Raw genomic sequence first — 15,584 nt, 5'->3', positions numbered from 1 at the left:
TGACTAAGGAGTTTATATGTACTTTACAATCTTAAACAGCTACCCTGAAAATAGCCTTTATTAGCATTGAAAACATTTAGTCAAGAGACTTGTCTTCTCCAATAAAATGTTAACATCTATACTACTGATGCTTTCATACAGTTAATATTCCTAGGCCTATGACTGTTTTTATTTCCTCATCTAGCAAAAGAGAGCAGAAAAGATCAGCTACTGCTATTGCTGAATATATGAAACATTAAAAAAAATCAGATAATAGGTAAACATGACTGTTTCCATAAAATATACTAGACAACTAAAACCATCAGTTTTAGATTTAATGTTAAAGAACTCACATACAGCTTTTTAGCAACACCCATGAATCTCTTCATTACTATCTTTTAAAAATTTACAAATATTCCTATGTGAACTTCCAGTTACTAATACACAAGAATCTCTGGTTTCTTTCTTCACATTCAAGGGAATTAAGATGTAAGGATCAATACCATACAATAAGGGACCTCCAGGTCATTAGTAGAAACAGTCATTCCAAAATTAGTTTAATACTGAGTTGTTGAGAAACTTCTCAGTCAGTAACATGAAGATCCATTCCTGAAAAGCACTCAAACTAGACTTGAATTTTTAAAAAATGAAGAGTAGAATTAGCATAAAATATTAAAGAACCTCATCATTAAAATTATATAACAAGACACTTACTTGTTTTCAAATGCAACTGTTATTGAATCTTCATGAACATCCTTTACAAATGCCTGTGTAAGAAAAAACGTTAAATTAACTTGTGAGCTTAAAGATAGTTTTTGTTTTTAGTTAAATTTTACAGTGATACCAAACGTTTTATGAATAAAATAGAACTTCAAATGAAGGTCTGTTTTTGAAGATCATTTTATTCATTAAGCACATCTATATTGCCACCTTGTATGTGCTATACCCTAGAGATACAGAAAGCTAAAACACTAAACATGAGAAAAAATTCTCCACAGATTTCAACATCTCAAAAAATAGACAAGTATACTGAAAATTACAACGTGGTAGTGAGTACAAAGCCGGACGTACATTTTAGGATAGAATTACTGAAAACTAAGAAAATTGTTCCAGAACCATATATCAGCCATATGTTGTAACCTACCTTTTTCTCCTTAAAATCTTAGAATACCAATAGTCAATGATTAAATATAACCTCAAATCTATCTATCTATATATATATACACACACAAATATACTAAACTTTCTTTAACAATCATATGCTGCAAACAACACTAAAAAGTCCAGTTACTAGAGTTGAATTAAGTTCTCAATCTCACAGGCACTTGTAGAAAAAATATATAAAGTCCAGAGGTTTAGATCTTTTAAATCTGATGACACAATTGTTAGTAATCTACACAAAGACAGAACAAAATAGCTAATTATCAAGAATTCTTTAATCAGCATGCTGTCCATAATTTTATAAAATTAACCTTTTAATAGGTACAGAAAAGGAGGGTTTTTGTTTTGTTTTGGACAATTAGAAGAATAGGACAAAGCATAAAGAAACCCAAAGGCTTTATATCTTAATTCATTTTAAAAGGGCTTGGGGAGATTTAAGCTTCTTACTCAAATTTATTCTGTATGTGTTTCTCCCTGCCTGCAGGACCATAGCCAAACTCCTTCTCCCGCTGTAAAAGGCTCTACAGGAGCTGTCCTCCCCAGCCCCACCACTTCTCCAACTTTATCTTTCATATCCTTAGAATTTGTGACCCAACAATGCTAAACTACTTGTGCCATACTCTGTAGTTTCTGGGCCTCTCTCCATTCCTTCTTTCCTATTGTCCTTCCCCTCTTTTTACATAGCTATCTCTTACTGGTCTTCCAGATTTCAGTTCAGATGTCATCTTCAACGGGAGAACTGAGAAGTCTAGGTTAAATTCCTGTCCTCTCCATTCTCATAGCATCCTATGCTTATCCCTACAATAAACTTACCCCACTCTATTATTATAGCCCATTTTCTCACTAACAGTAAGTTTCCTGAGGGTGGTGTCAGGTTTTACTTCATTTACGGATATACTGCAGAGTGTCTAGTATGAACTCAGTGAGTAGTTATCAAATAGATCATTGCCTAAGAGGTTCCTATCTCAGCCTTAGGGAAAAGGTATGTGTGTGGGTGATGGTGGTAGGTTGATAAGACAAAGGAAAACATACTGAAGAAGATGAGGTTCCTACTGACCCCTTAAAGGATAAGGAAGTATTAGCTAAACAAAAGAGAGTGGAGGATGGAGAGGCATTCCACTAAGCCTAAGGGGCAGCAGGCATAAAGGTTTAGACAGTAAGAAACAGCTGGGTTGTGGCAGAAATAATAAATCCTTTGTCAACAAAGAAGCCAAGACAATTCAATGGGGAAAGCATAGTGTTTTCAAAAAATGAAGCTGGGACAAGTGGACACCCACATGCAAAAAGAATACGTTTCAACCTTTACCTCATACTGCATACAAAAAAAAAAAAATCAATGAATATGCATCAAAGACCTAAATATAAGAACTAAAACTATAAAACTCTTGGGAGAAAACACAGTAGTAAATCCTCATGACGTTGAATGTTTGATATCCATATTGGATAGTGAGACAATAACTAGTTCGGATTAAGACCATTCTCTAACTTCGGTGTCCTCAGTAAATGGCATAGTTTCTGGTATATAGAACATGCCTGATACATGTTTTTAAAAACAAATGGTTCAATGCAGATGTCTTGGTAAACAAATATGTCTTCAAAGGCCTATGATATAAAAAGATTATTTTAAAAAATGAAACTTCCCAAAATATCAAATTAAAGCATATGGAGTGAAGCATTAATTAGCTGTTCTTAAGAAAAACTATGGAAGCTGAGACAGGGCCCTGGAAAACACTGATACAGAAGCAACTTAAACAGAGATACCAAGCTTCTTCAATAATGCTTAAATAAAAGTAAAGCTACGCTAAAAGAAAGCTTCCTTGTAAGATCAAGGTGGACTATAATGGCATCCATATGTTGTGCTATACCCAAGGTGGCTAAATAATTATTTTTAAGTTAAGCATGGGTATATACCCTTATAGTTACTGGTTCAAAAAGGGACCAACACTTTATCATTTTGATCTTGCTTATTTTTACTCAGCTATATTTAAATGACCAATATAATTTATAATTTATAATTTAAATGACCAATATAATTCAAAAGGGGATCAACATTTTCTTATCATTTTGATCTTGCTTATTTTTACTCAGCTATATTTAAATGACCAATATTTCCTACAGCACATTTTGAGAACTCTAGCTTAATACTGCCAATGATATTTTAGGATTATTAGATTTCATAAGGGTGCATGCCCCAGTGTTTCAAGGGATTGTTTGCCTCACTATTACTTCAACAGAGAGGCCTAATTTTGAGTTAGGTTGCAGGAACTGGTCACTCTTAGGCTCTTATTTCTATAGGTCGTAAAAATTATGGCGAATGGGAAAGAGGACTCTCCTGGCCCCCATTTCTCCCTTGTCTTTACAGGATGGCTAATAACAAATTAACAGTTTGCTTTTTGGGGGTGCTATTAGATTACTAACTAAAATTAAGACACCTATTAGGAAGCAACTGAACCCTTATTTACAAAGAAGGGCCACTGCTTCTGTGTTCATCCTTGTTTAAAGTTTTATAATGTTTATACATCTTGGCAGTAATTAACATTAGTTCCTTACTGTATATTATATGCAAAAAATGTTAAGTCCTTTAATCAGCTATTAGAACCTTGTTACAGCTAGGTAAAGAAATGTTCTAAGTAAATCAAGTATCTACCCAAGACTACTGCCCTTGTCTAAAACTATGCTATCTACTGCAGTAGCCACCAGTCATGTGCGACTACTTACATTAAAATTAAATAAAATTAAAATCAGTCTCCAATTCACTCTTGCAACACATCAAGTGCTCAATAGCTACATAGGGCTTAAGGGCTACTGCAGTAGACAGACCCGATTTAAAATATTTACAAATGTTGGAGACTGTTTTCAGATTCATCATAAAAGCACTATACTATCAGCCTTATTACTACATTGCTATATTTTGTTTTTTTCTCTTTGCCTAAAAGTTATTGCCCAGTTGAATCATACTTATTTACCACATTTGCTTATTTCCTAAAATCAAATATTCTCTCAAAGGAGGAAGATCTGCAAGTGCTGTAGCTATTTAAAAAAAAAAAAAAAAAAAAAAAAAAGCTTTTGCAGGCTCTGAATGCATTTCCGGATGTAGTGTCAGAGTGTCAGAAATGGTTTGAGTAATCATCAGAGCCCAACAAGGCCACTGCCTTTGAGTTAATGAGGCTTATCTGTAAATGGATGTTTGCATGACTTTTTCAAAATCAGTCATTTTAAGTGAATACAGAAGGTATATAATACCTTTGGTTGCTGCTTTAATAAGTGGAATAAAAGAAACTCATAGGTTATGCTTGGTCTACACTCACTGAAGGACAAATACCTCCTGTGCATTCTAAGGTCTTTCACTAATTCCAACAAGGTTCCATCTTCCTGTTTCTCATCATAGTTTTTCCAAAAGGCCCCCCTTTTGGCTCTGTCCTTCCCCTTATCCACCACTCACCCACCCACAGATACACTCATACCTTCCTTCTTCGGCCATCTCCAGAGCACTATCACTCCACCTATCACCACCTTGGAAAACTGTGTTTTGCTATGATCCCTACCTATCAGGCAAAGCTGATGTCTGTAGAGAAGAGAGGTTGAGGAGGTTCCTGAGAGGTTTCCAAAGGCAGCAAATTCAATGAATTTGAATGAACGCACAGGGGAATTAAAGTGTATTGCGTGAGGGCTAGGGCTCTTACTGGATTCAGTGTACTTCGTGGTTAACGGTTTTGCTGTGATCAGACCTACGTTCAAAATCTTGGCTCTAACACATAATAGCTGTGAGACTCTCACCAAGAAGTGATCTCTGGACCTCAGATTCCTCATCTGCAAATAAGGAACTCGACCAGCCTCCTAAGACTGCTGTGGGTAATGAAATTACACACATGGGTGGCACTAAATAAATGAGAGAAAAGTAGAGAGTGTCATATTTTATAAGAGATGCAGAATCATAAATGCTTTTGCATTTGGAAAATGTACATCCCAACAAAAGCACACTTTTTTTAAAAAAGCTTTAAAAGTTGGGATAGAAAAAGAAAAGAATGTTTCCACAGAGATACTTAATATTAAAAGGTTATTTAGAGTTTGGGAAGAAAAAAAAATGTGATGAAAATCTTGGGATTTGAGAAAGGTGATAAAGTACAGTTTAAAAGAGATACAAGTTCTTCATCAGGGTGAATAAACAGGAAATAAATCATTAAGGGGTCCCTAATTTACTGGCAACTGGGCCAAAGAGGTAATTACAACAATCATATTTACGAAAGTATGTAATGCCTAGAGCTGTCTATTCAAACATTCTATTACCAGGACTGATGAAACAAAGACAGAAAGTCCATCCTTATTTGGGTAAACTCTCCCCAGCGACACCTCACATTCCTTCCCTTAGTAAAGTATCTTACAAACAGGAACCACTGCTCACAGGAGAGGATATTATGTGTCAAAGTTTCAATGTACACCCGACCACCAATGAACATAACTACAACATCAGTAAGCTTCTATCACTTACTGAAGACAGAACATGTAGTGCTATGATAATTCTCGTTAGGAAAAACTTACAGCATTGTAAAATATCCCTCCTAAAGAAAACCTGCTGGAGGCCAGATCCGGTGGCTCATGCCTGTAATTCCAGCACTTTGGAGGGCTGAGGCAGGCAGATAACTTGAGATCAGCCTGGCCAACATGGCGAAACCTCATCTCTACTAAAAATACAAAAAAAAGCCAGGAATGGTGGCACATGCCTGTAATCTCATCTACCTGGAAGGCTGAAGCATGAGACTGGCTTGAACCCGAGAGGTGGAGGTTGCAGTGAGCTGAGATCCCACCACTGCACAGTGAGACCCTGTCTCACTGCACAGTGAGACCTGGGCGACAGTGAGACCCTGTCGAAAGAAACAAAGAAACAAACTAAAGAAACAAAGAAACAAACTAAAGAAACAAAGAAACAAACTAAAGAAACAAAGAAACAAACTAAAGAAGCAAAGGAGAGAAATGAAGGAAAGGAAAGAAAGGAAAAAAGAAAAGAAAAAAGGAAGAAAGAAAAGAAAGGAAAGAAAGGAAAAGAAAGGAAGAAAGGAAGAAAGAAAACCAAAAAAGAAAACCAAGAAAGAAAACCTGCGGGAGACAGGATAGGGACATAGGAAATGTGATAAAAGTATGATTCAAACCCAAGGCTTCATATATAAAGCAAGTTATCATTTTGTCCCCACTCCCCCCACCCCGTTGTATGGGGACACTAGCAACATAAAAGAATAAACAGAGACAATAAATCTCATCAACAGTCCTTCCAACCATACCACATGTCCAGGACTTCATATAGGCATTTGCTACAAATTATGAGAAAAACACATTCTGCTTCACTCTGACCAAAAGACAACAGAGACATGTGCAAAGAAAACGTTATTAAATTAGTTACTAACTTTTCTTGTGTGTATATATTCTAACTTTTGAATACTTCAGTTTTACGAGCTCCCAATATAACAAAGGCAAATTTCCTAGCAGGGTCAAAGATTTCTAACTTTATCTTTCCTTAACAGGCATCCACATGAAGAAGTACAGCGCCAAGGTTCAAGAATTAATAACAAAAAAAGCTGGCACATAAACTGAAGTATTTCATGATGGCTTTGTATTAACAATAAAAAATGGTAATATAACATTGTAACTACAGTTATAGGATGCTAAGGCAGTGTTATAGCACAAAATACAATCAGAGACCACAATGAAATTGAAAACTAAGCAGGAAATCAAACCTATTTCTTCAAGCTAAATTTCATCATTTCAGGAATTCAGAATCCTGACCCTTAATGGCCCTGACACTTGGTAGTAAGTCACTTACCTAACCTCTCTGTGCATCATTTAAAGAATGGGAATAACAACAATACATCAAATAAAGTATCAGAGAGAACAGTGCCTGGCACCTAGAAAGTACTCATCCCCTGTTAACTATTATTATAATCACGATCCCAATCTTCTCAGGAAGCACATTCCTATAGTGGGCAGAAATCAGAAACTCCAGTAATATACCACTGAATGTTGCATCTAATTAATAATTTGGAGGTTATCAGAATATTTAAGCATGGAGTTAGAAAATGTACAGTTCAAAAGGGGAAAAATGATGCAGCCACGAAGATCCTAAAAACTAAAAAGGGCAATTAGATTGTAGGAAGGAAAAAAAAATGTGGTTGACCCCAATAATTCACTTCCTCGAAGTACAGAATAACACCTTTATGCAAAGTTAGCTCAAGAGACTTCAGAGAAACCACGAGTGCAAGTTTATTTACACTTTACCCAAGTTGATTTATAAACTTATAAATTTATAAACCTTATGCAAGTTTATTTGTAGTAAAACTGATTTTACCACATTTCAGCTATGTATCTGAAATGACATGTTAGACCACTAATATCTTCATTAAAAATGTCCTTTTGATTGTACACTTTATCATATTTAGCTGCTAGCTGCCATAATACTACTAACCAAGTGAAAGTCTGTCCTCAAACACTGAACTTAAAAAATAAAGTATAATCTAACAACAAAATTACAATCTAGTATAATTACACCATATTACAATAAGGAATCAGAAATCAGAGGCTGTATTTTCAGAAAACAAAAAAGGTTTGTATCTTATGTCTCCAACATGTGATTTATCCATCTTTAGTAATTTTCATACTAGTACACAAAACCTACAAATCTTAGGATTTATTAGGGCATTCATATTGGAGTGATACGCATTCTACATTTAAAATGGAGTTAATTCATTACCATTCTCAACACATCAAAACTTCTAGTCCAAAGAAAACAAATTATGTGGGGCAGATGCACCTAGAATAAAGACTTTATTTCATCATTATTCATTTAGAAAATACTTTGTAAAGATTTTATGAGGTGTAAGATATGAAGATATGTCTTCATATCTTAACACCTGCAGGGCACTATAAAGTGGTACACGTGACCAATTTTTTCTAAGTCAAACAAATACCTAAGCATAAAAGTAGTGGCTCTGGTGATCGCTAAATCTAACTTTTAAGTTTTTAAGAATAAACACCAGAAGACAGAGAGCTGTCCTTGGAAATATGGTGGTTATGTTAGGCAAATCAAAGTTTGAATTCAATTATACTCAAGTTGTTTGATTTGTTTAGTTTTAAAAGCTTTTCTATCAATCTGATGAACAAGGTTCCTATCTCTTTTTCCATAAATGTAACACTTCTCCACAGCAGTTCATTTTTAATTGGTTTTTATTTCACATCTTTCCTGTCCATCCCACTGGACAAGCAACTCAGTTTACTTTTGCTTTACTTTTAAAACTCACAGCAATATTATAAGTCATATAAAAATTTCAGGCTTTTTTGTTACAGAAACTGTTTTTCCATCAGTGCAGACCATTTGAGATTTTCTTAGAAATCAAACTTAATTAAATAAACATAACAGCAATTTATCTGACACACACTTGTTCAAGTGTTACATTTCTCCTCAGGGAACTAAGGGGCAACCAACCTATTCTTCATTCACCTTCAAGTTAAACAACTTCGTTACAAAACAAAACAAAAAAGGTGGGAATTAATAGCAAAAATAGAAGGCATTTCTTATATTCCAGTCAGTTTGCAAGCAAAATCACTGGAACAAATCATAAGTTGCTGGAAGAGAACAGTAAGTACTTCAAGGCCATAATGTGCTACTTGCCCTCTGTGGTAAGCAAACTTTAGTGGCATCCAATCTAAGTTTATATCACAGGTCAATCAAAATCTTGCTTAACCGTTAGCCCTTACTCACACATATATATGTATATGTATTATAGTTATTAGTGCCAGAAATCTAGTGACCAAAACCACTAATCTAGGACCGTGAACGATTCTACGCAAACTCACCAGAAGAAATTATGGATCAACAAAATCAATGAAATTAAAATTTTCACTGCAGAGTCAACTGAAACAATTTCATATTCATGAGACTGTTAAAAACATAAACGTGGGGTTACCTTTTGCCTCCTTTTACAGCAAAAGATTTTATCTTTGTGCTCAAAGTATGGAACAGTTTACATACTTTACTCATTTATGAAATATACTGACCTCCAAATGTCTTCATAAAATTGGTAAACACAGAATAAAGTCAATTGTTTATTTTCCTATAGCCAAACGTGTCCTGTTTGAAACATTTAAGCCATTCTACGATACATTTAAGAATTGTGTTGGACACTGCTAATAACTATTTTCCAGGCTTCCTTCCACACGCACCTTCTATTGCCAAAATACTGTAGTAAGGTGGGATATTATTTGAAGAGGTTACAGACATTCAAAAGGAAATGAGAATTTATAGATGAATAGATCTACAGCTACTACATACTAACAAACGCACTACTGCTACATCAAATTTGTAAATCTTCCTTTTAAAACTGAAAGGTGTTAGTTGATCTTCAATGGTGTAACTTTAAAAAGCACAGTAAACCCATGAATGCCTATATAAAGCCTCAACAATTCAGTCCACAGCAACACCACAAATTCAAAGGAAATGTGGTCAAGTTCTTAGGGGCACAAAAATATTTTCGCTCAGTTGAAAAAAAAATGCCCTAGTAATAATATACTCTCAGTTAATTACCTGAAGTTTCACGGCATATATTGAGGTCTTTGGAAACTTAAACACACACACACAATTTTTAAGTAGCAGACTTGCTAAAGGTTTTAGACGCTGAAGCATGTGCATTCCTGAATTTACCCCGTTTAACAAAAAGGGGGACGCGAATATTCACGATGATCAACTTCTTCAATGCATTGCTGGGCCATGTTAGGGTCTTCCTGAAACTTTTGGATCTAAAATCTCCTCCGAAATCCACAAAGAGAAGCCACTAAAAATCAGTTGCCATTGTGATTTGGTGCCGACTACCGCTTCTCACTACTCTTTCTTCACAGCCCTCGCCCAGAACAGTGGAGCTCTCCGAAGTCCCAATGCTAGACCGGAAAAGAGAAGCCAAAGGAGACCTGAAGCCCTCTTGGCGCTGCAGGAGGCGGCCCGGCTGAAGCGCCCCCCGCTCCTCCACAAATACCCACACGACAGGCCCGGATCCCGCTGGGAGCAGATGTTTAGGAAAGGGGGAATAAGCCGTCGCCGTCACTTAGCGCCGATTTCGGCCCTTCCCGCCCGGCTCTAGTACCTGCCGCCGGCCCTCGCCCATCCCCAGCTCACCCCGGCGGGGCTCGGCGCCGAAAAGGAACCCTCTCCTCGCTGGTCTCTCATTTCGATAGGCGCTAGGGCCTCTCGGAGTCGGAGTGGGGCTCGAGGGGCTTCCAACAGGCCCCAAGTCCAGTCCTTCCCTTCCAACAACATCCCGCCGAGCGTGCCCTGGCACCCAGGCGCGGTGCTCGGGAAGAGGGCCCCGGGCCTGCCTCCCGCCGACACCAAGAAGAAAAGGGAGGGAAGGAAGGGCGAAGATGGGGCCTGCCCTGGAGCCAAGTACCTTGTAGAAAGCGCCATTGGAGCCCCGCACTTCCACCACCAGCTCCTCCATCTTCTCTTCAGCCCTGCTAGCGCCGGGAGCCCGCCCCCGAGAGGTGGGCTGCGGGCGCTCGAGGCCCAGCCGCCGCCGCCGCCGCCGCCGCCGCCTCCGCCGCCTCCGCCGCCTCCGCCTCCGCCGCCGCCGCCGCCGCCGCCGCCGCCGCGCTGCCGCACGCCCCCTGGCAGCGGCGCCTCCGTCACCGCCGCCGCCCGCGCTCGCCGTCGGCCCGCCGCCCGCTCAGAGGCGGCCCTCCACCGGAAGTGAAACCGAAACGGAGCTGAGCGCCTGACTGAGGCCGAACCCTCGGCCCGCTGCGCGTGTAAACACTGAAACCACGTCACGTGATCAACCCTGTTCCCTCCCCCCGCGGGCTCAGCCCCTCGGCCCCGCCCTCTCTCTTCAAGTGGCCTGGGAGCGCGCGCATGCTCGCTGCTGGGAACCGGCCGGGGTGCCGGGTCGAACGACAGACGCGCGGGCCGGGCGTGCGCGGGCTCGGCGGAGGGCGGGAAGGCTGAAGGGCGGTGACAGGTCGCACTGCCTCGCGAGGGCCAGAACGCCCATTTCTGCAGAGGTGCACTCAGTGGCGTGGGAAATCCAATGCATCCGGTTATCCCAGTTCGGCCTCTCTGGGATTCCGCGGGGGTGGGGGGGGGTGTCTGGTTTGGTTTGGTTTGGTTCAAAGTAGCGCAGAGCCTGACTGAGCGGGAGGTGGAGTGGAAGGAGAGAAAAGGGGTGAAGGATTAGACAGAAGAAGACTTTGAACTAGGAACAGTGGCAACCAGGGTGACCCAGGCTTTTGTGACCCGTAGAGGCAGAGGGTGAGGAGTCACGCCCTCTCTCGCCAGATTTTGGGCGGCCCTGTGGAGACACCCTGTGCCCTTTAAGGGACGTGGATTGAGTCGGGACCTCAAAATGTGAGCCTTTCCTCAGACCCAGCTTTGACCCACGTACTCGCCTTTCCTCAACTCATTTTCATACTTTCGCTTGGCTATATATTTTTTAAATATTGTGTTAAGCACTTGAGGTTCATTTCTGCCCCTACTGTATGTGCACCCTGTGCCAGAAGGTGGGGTGAACACGTGTGTAGCAGTCATGCGTCCTGTCTACAGGGGCCGATGCACCTCCTTGCAACCCTTTACATTCCACTGTGAAACAAACCTCAACTTTTTCTTATTCCTGTTTTTCCACCGTGCTTATAGCTGCCTTAATCCATGTTCCCTTCGGGATGCTGGTATCCAACTGAGAAGTTTATGGAGCACCTATCATGTGCCAGGCACTGTGCTAAGTGCTAGTGAGAAATCGGTGAGCGAAACAGAAAAGAAAAAAAAAGAAGAAAAGACTGCCAGCATTGAACTTAGTACCTAGCAAAGTAGATGGACATAAATCAAATTATCAGACAAGTAAATGAGGAGTTGCAGCTGTGATAAGGGGTATGAAGAATAGGCGCTTCCATGATGGCGGAACATGACCTAGTCTGGGGTGGAGAAGGGGAGATGATTCCAGCTGGAATATGGCAGGTGAGAGTTAACTGATAGCACTGAGTTGGCAGAGGCAGGATGACCTGCTCCAGGCAGGTGCCCCAGAATGAGAGGACGTTGCTGCTGGTGGAACTCCAGCTTTAAAGCAGTGGATCTAGGGCCACATTCCTCAAGGCCATAGCAAACAGGAAAGACCTTTTGGACTAGGGTCTTTGGAGTAGTCACATGAGGCCAAGACCCCAATAGGGCTGAAAGAGAATCTCATCATAGGCTGAATGGGAGCAGAGCATTAGCTGCAACTCCAATGTATTATAGTAAAAGGGGACACATTGATTAGAATGATTATACCCCTCCAAGTGTAAGCTGTTGTTCAATTTACCCAGGGCTTAAAAATATGTCAACTCTTCACAACCATTTTTACTGCAAGCCACACTCAACCTGTGTTGTTCCCTGAACCTGTGATGCACTTTCATCTGTTCATGTCTCTACACATCCTTCCTGGGCCCCATAGAGGCCCTGCACCTTAAGGTTTTCAGCTGGATTCCTATTAGCTAGTTATTTTATCTCAGGTACAGAGAGTTAACTTTGCTCCTCAATTTTCAGCACATTGTCTTATCAGTTCCTACAAGGTCCTTGTTTATATTATTTTTTCCTCATCTTTCTCGATCCCCACTCTCATTCTTCTAGACACAAACTGCAATATGTTCGATAGAGATCCTTGATAATTTAAGACAGATAATGTTTTGTTTATGCCTCTTGCATTTACGGAGATGTTATTGGACTGTAAATCTCTATTTCCCACTGTTTTACTCAACACTCTGTTTTTGAGCTATACCCACATTGCTGTGTGTACACCTAGTTTGCTACCGAGTATGCCAGAAATTTTATTCATACATATCCCTACTGATCGGGCATCTAGGTTACTGCCAACTCCCTGAAGTCATACTGTGGTGAAAACCCTTGTGAATGTCTTTACAAACCTTTGCCAGAACTTATTTTGTGCTCTTGTAGAACTTTGTGCGTACCCTCTGCTTCCTCATTACACTGCTTGGCATATAGCAGGGACTCAACAAATGTTGCATACCTCTACTCTGATGGTTAGTGTACTAGAATAATTTATTTATATTTCTGTTTTCCTTATTGGATTATTAGTACCTTCCAGACAGGGCAAATGTCTTTTCTATCTTTGTGTCCCTGGCACATTAAAAGTGGTTGATTTCAAGTTATGTTCAATGAATGAATAAATACTTATCTTCACTGCCAGTACATGCTGCAACTTAGTCTTCCCCACTTGACTCTGAGTTTCAGCCTTACTCTGATCTCTAGCTTTTGATATTTCCCCTTTCAAGATAGCTTACCTGAATTCAGACACTGAGCTCAGGCCTGATCATGAGCCTGCTCTTCCAAAATCCTCTCTCTCTCTCTCTCTCTCTTTCTCTCCTCTCTCTCGTTACAGGCAGCTCCTGCCTTCCAGTTCATTGCTCAAGCCTAAAACTGAGACATTTTGACCCTGTTTCACACATCAAATCTATCAGCAAATCATTGTAGAATCCAGAATCTATTTCTCATCATTTGCTCAGCTAAAACCATAGTCCAAGCTTCCATTCTCTTACCTGCATTATGGCAGCAACTTCTTCGCTGGTATCCCTGCAGTCACTGTCCACTGTGTACCCTCTCTGACAGTGCTCAGCACAGAAGACAGAATGACCGTGTTGAGGTATCAATCAAGTCACTCTACCACTCAGAATCCCCCAATGACTCCCTACATCTCTCAGAGTAAAAGCCAGAGTCATTATTTATTCTGGCTTCGGTGCCCTATGTACTCTGACTTCTGTTACCTCCTCTATCTCACCTTCTACTTTCCCCCTTCACTTCATTCCAGTGCATGAAATCTATCTAGTTCACCTAGATTTTCTCCTATGTTATCTTTCAGAAGTTTTACAGTTTTGTGTTTTGCATTTAGGTCTATGATCCATTTTGAGTAAATTTTTTTCAAAAGATGTAAGGTCTGTATCTAGATTATTTTTTGCATATGAATGTCCAGTTATTCCAGCACCGTTTATTGAAAAGGCCATTGTTTCTCATTCCAGCCATAATGTTTTCTTTGTTGTTTCTTGAAAATAGCAGACAGGTTCTGTCTGTCTCCCCTCACTAGAGTGTAAGCTCAGTGAGAACAAAGATTTCCATTTGTTTTATTCATTGCTTGTCCCCAGCGCCTACCACAGTGTCTGGAACATAGTGAATGTTTACTAAATATTACATGAATGAACGAATATGTGTTGAGGACCCGGCCGAGGTTGAGTCAGCTCTCATGCCTATATTTATCTGATATTGGAATGATGCTTCAGTGTTTCTAGCCCTGCCTTGGCCCTTGGTTTCCATTAAATTGCTGCCTGTTGTCTTTGCATTGATTTATTCTGTGCTATTTCCTGCTCCTTCGCAATTTGAGCCCTCTGAGTCTTTTCCATGGCTCAAACCCAGCTGAAATGCCTTCTGCCCTTTCCGACTCTCAAATCTTATGTACCCTTCAGGACCCAGCTAAAGTCACACTTCTTTCTTGACACTTTCTCTGACAATTTCCTTTAACCATGACCTCTCATTCAAATGAGATATTAGAAAAGGAATAATTAATTGGCTTTATTTTTTAGAACAGTTTTAGATTTATGGAAAAATTAAGCAGATAGTGGAGAGAATGTCTATGTACTTCCTAATCTCCCTCCTCCCCTACATTTCCTCCTATTATTAACATCTTGCATTCGTATTGTACATTTATTACAACTGATGCATTATTACTAACTAAAGTCTATAGTTTACATTAAGATTCACTCTTTGTGTTGCACAGCTCTGTGGGTTTTGAAACAAGCATAACATATCCACCATTACAGTGTCAGCAGAACAGTTACACTGCATTAAAAAATTCCCTGTGTTCCACCTATTCATCTGGTCTACCTGCAACCAACCCCCCCGGCAATCACTGATGTTTTTACTTTCTGCAGAATTTTGCCTTTTCCGTAATGTCATAGAGTTGGAATCATATAGTACGTAGTCTTTTCATACTGCTTTTTTTTTTTACTTAGCAATATACATTTAACATTCCTCTTTGTCTTTTTATGGCTTGATAGTTTGTTTTCTTTTATTGTGCACAGTATTCCACTGTATGTATATACCATGGTTTGTTTATCCATTTATTTATTGAAAGACATCTTGGTTGCTTTCAGTCTTTTAAAATTATGAATAAGGCTACTGTAAACTTTCTTGTACAGATTTTTGTATGGACATAAGTTTTCAACTCATTTAGGTAAATACCAAGGAGCATGATTGCTGGATCATATGGTAAGACTATGTTTTGCTTTATCAAAAATTACCAGATGATCTTCCAAAGTGGCTGTAACAGTTTGCATTTTCACCAGCAATGAGTGAGACCTCCTGTTACTCCACATCCTTGCCAACATTTGGTGTTGCCAGTATTTCGAATTTTGGCTATTTTAATAGGTGCATAGTA

At 39.6% G+C, this 15,584-nt stretch overlaps 1 protein-coding gene and 1 long non-coding RNA gene across 13 annotated transcripts in view; one reads left to right on the top strand and one right to left on the bottom strand.

Moving 5' to 3' along the window:
- Positions 1–10,898, bottom strand: part of FMR1 (fragile X messenger ribonucleoprotein 1) — a 38,824-nt gene extending 27,926 nt beyond the window's left edge. For 6 of the 12 annotated variants that reach the window (XM_054471752.2, XM_054471751.2, XM_054471754.2 and 3 more), the window contains exons 1-2: positions 10,566–10,712; positions 694–746 (exon numbers count right to left, since the gene is read on the bottom strand). In XM_054471752.2, coding sequence (XP_054327727.1) covers positions 694–746; positions 10,566–10,616 — 104 coding nt within the window. In that variant the 5' untranslated portion in view covers positions 10,617–10,712. Of the gene's footprint in view, positions 1–693; positions 747–10,565 lie in introns of all 12 variants that reach the window. The other 6 variants (XM_054471750.1, XM_054471753.1, XM_054471758.1 and 3 more) reach the window with 3 other exon arrangements.
- A 101-nt stretch (positions 10,899–10,999) lies between these two features.
- Positions 11,000–13,349, top strand: LOC129024965 (uncharacterized). Its single transcript, XR_008497143.1, has 3 exons — positions 11,000–11,175; positions 11,416–11,518; positions 11,804–13,349. It is a non-coding gene; the product is annotated as an uncharacterized LOC129024965 (long non-coding RNA).
- The last annotated feature ends 2,235 nt before the right edge of the window (positions 13,350–15,584 follow it).

Source organism: Pongo pygmaeus, chromosome X (genome assembly GCF_028885625.2).
Source record: "Pongo pygmaeus isolate AG05252 chromosome X, NHGRI_mPonPyg2-v2.0_pri, whole genome shotgun sequence".
NCBI lineage: Eukaryota > Metazoa > Chordata > Mammalia > Primates > Hominidae > Pongo > Pongo pygmaeus.
This window is presented reverse-complemented; position numbering and strand designations above follow the sequence as displayed.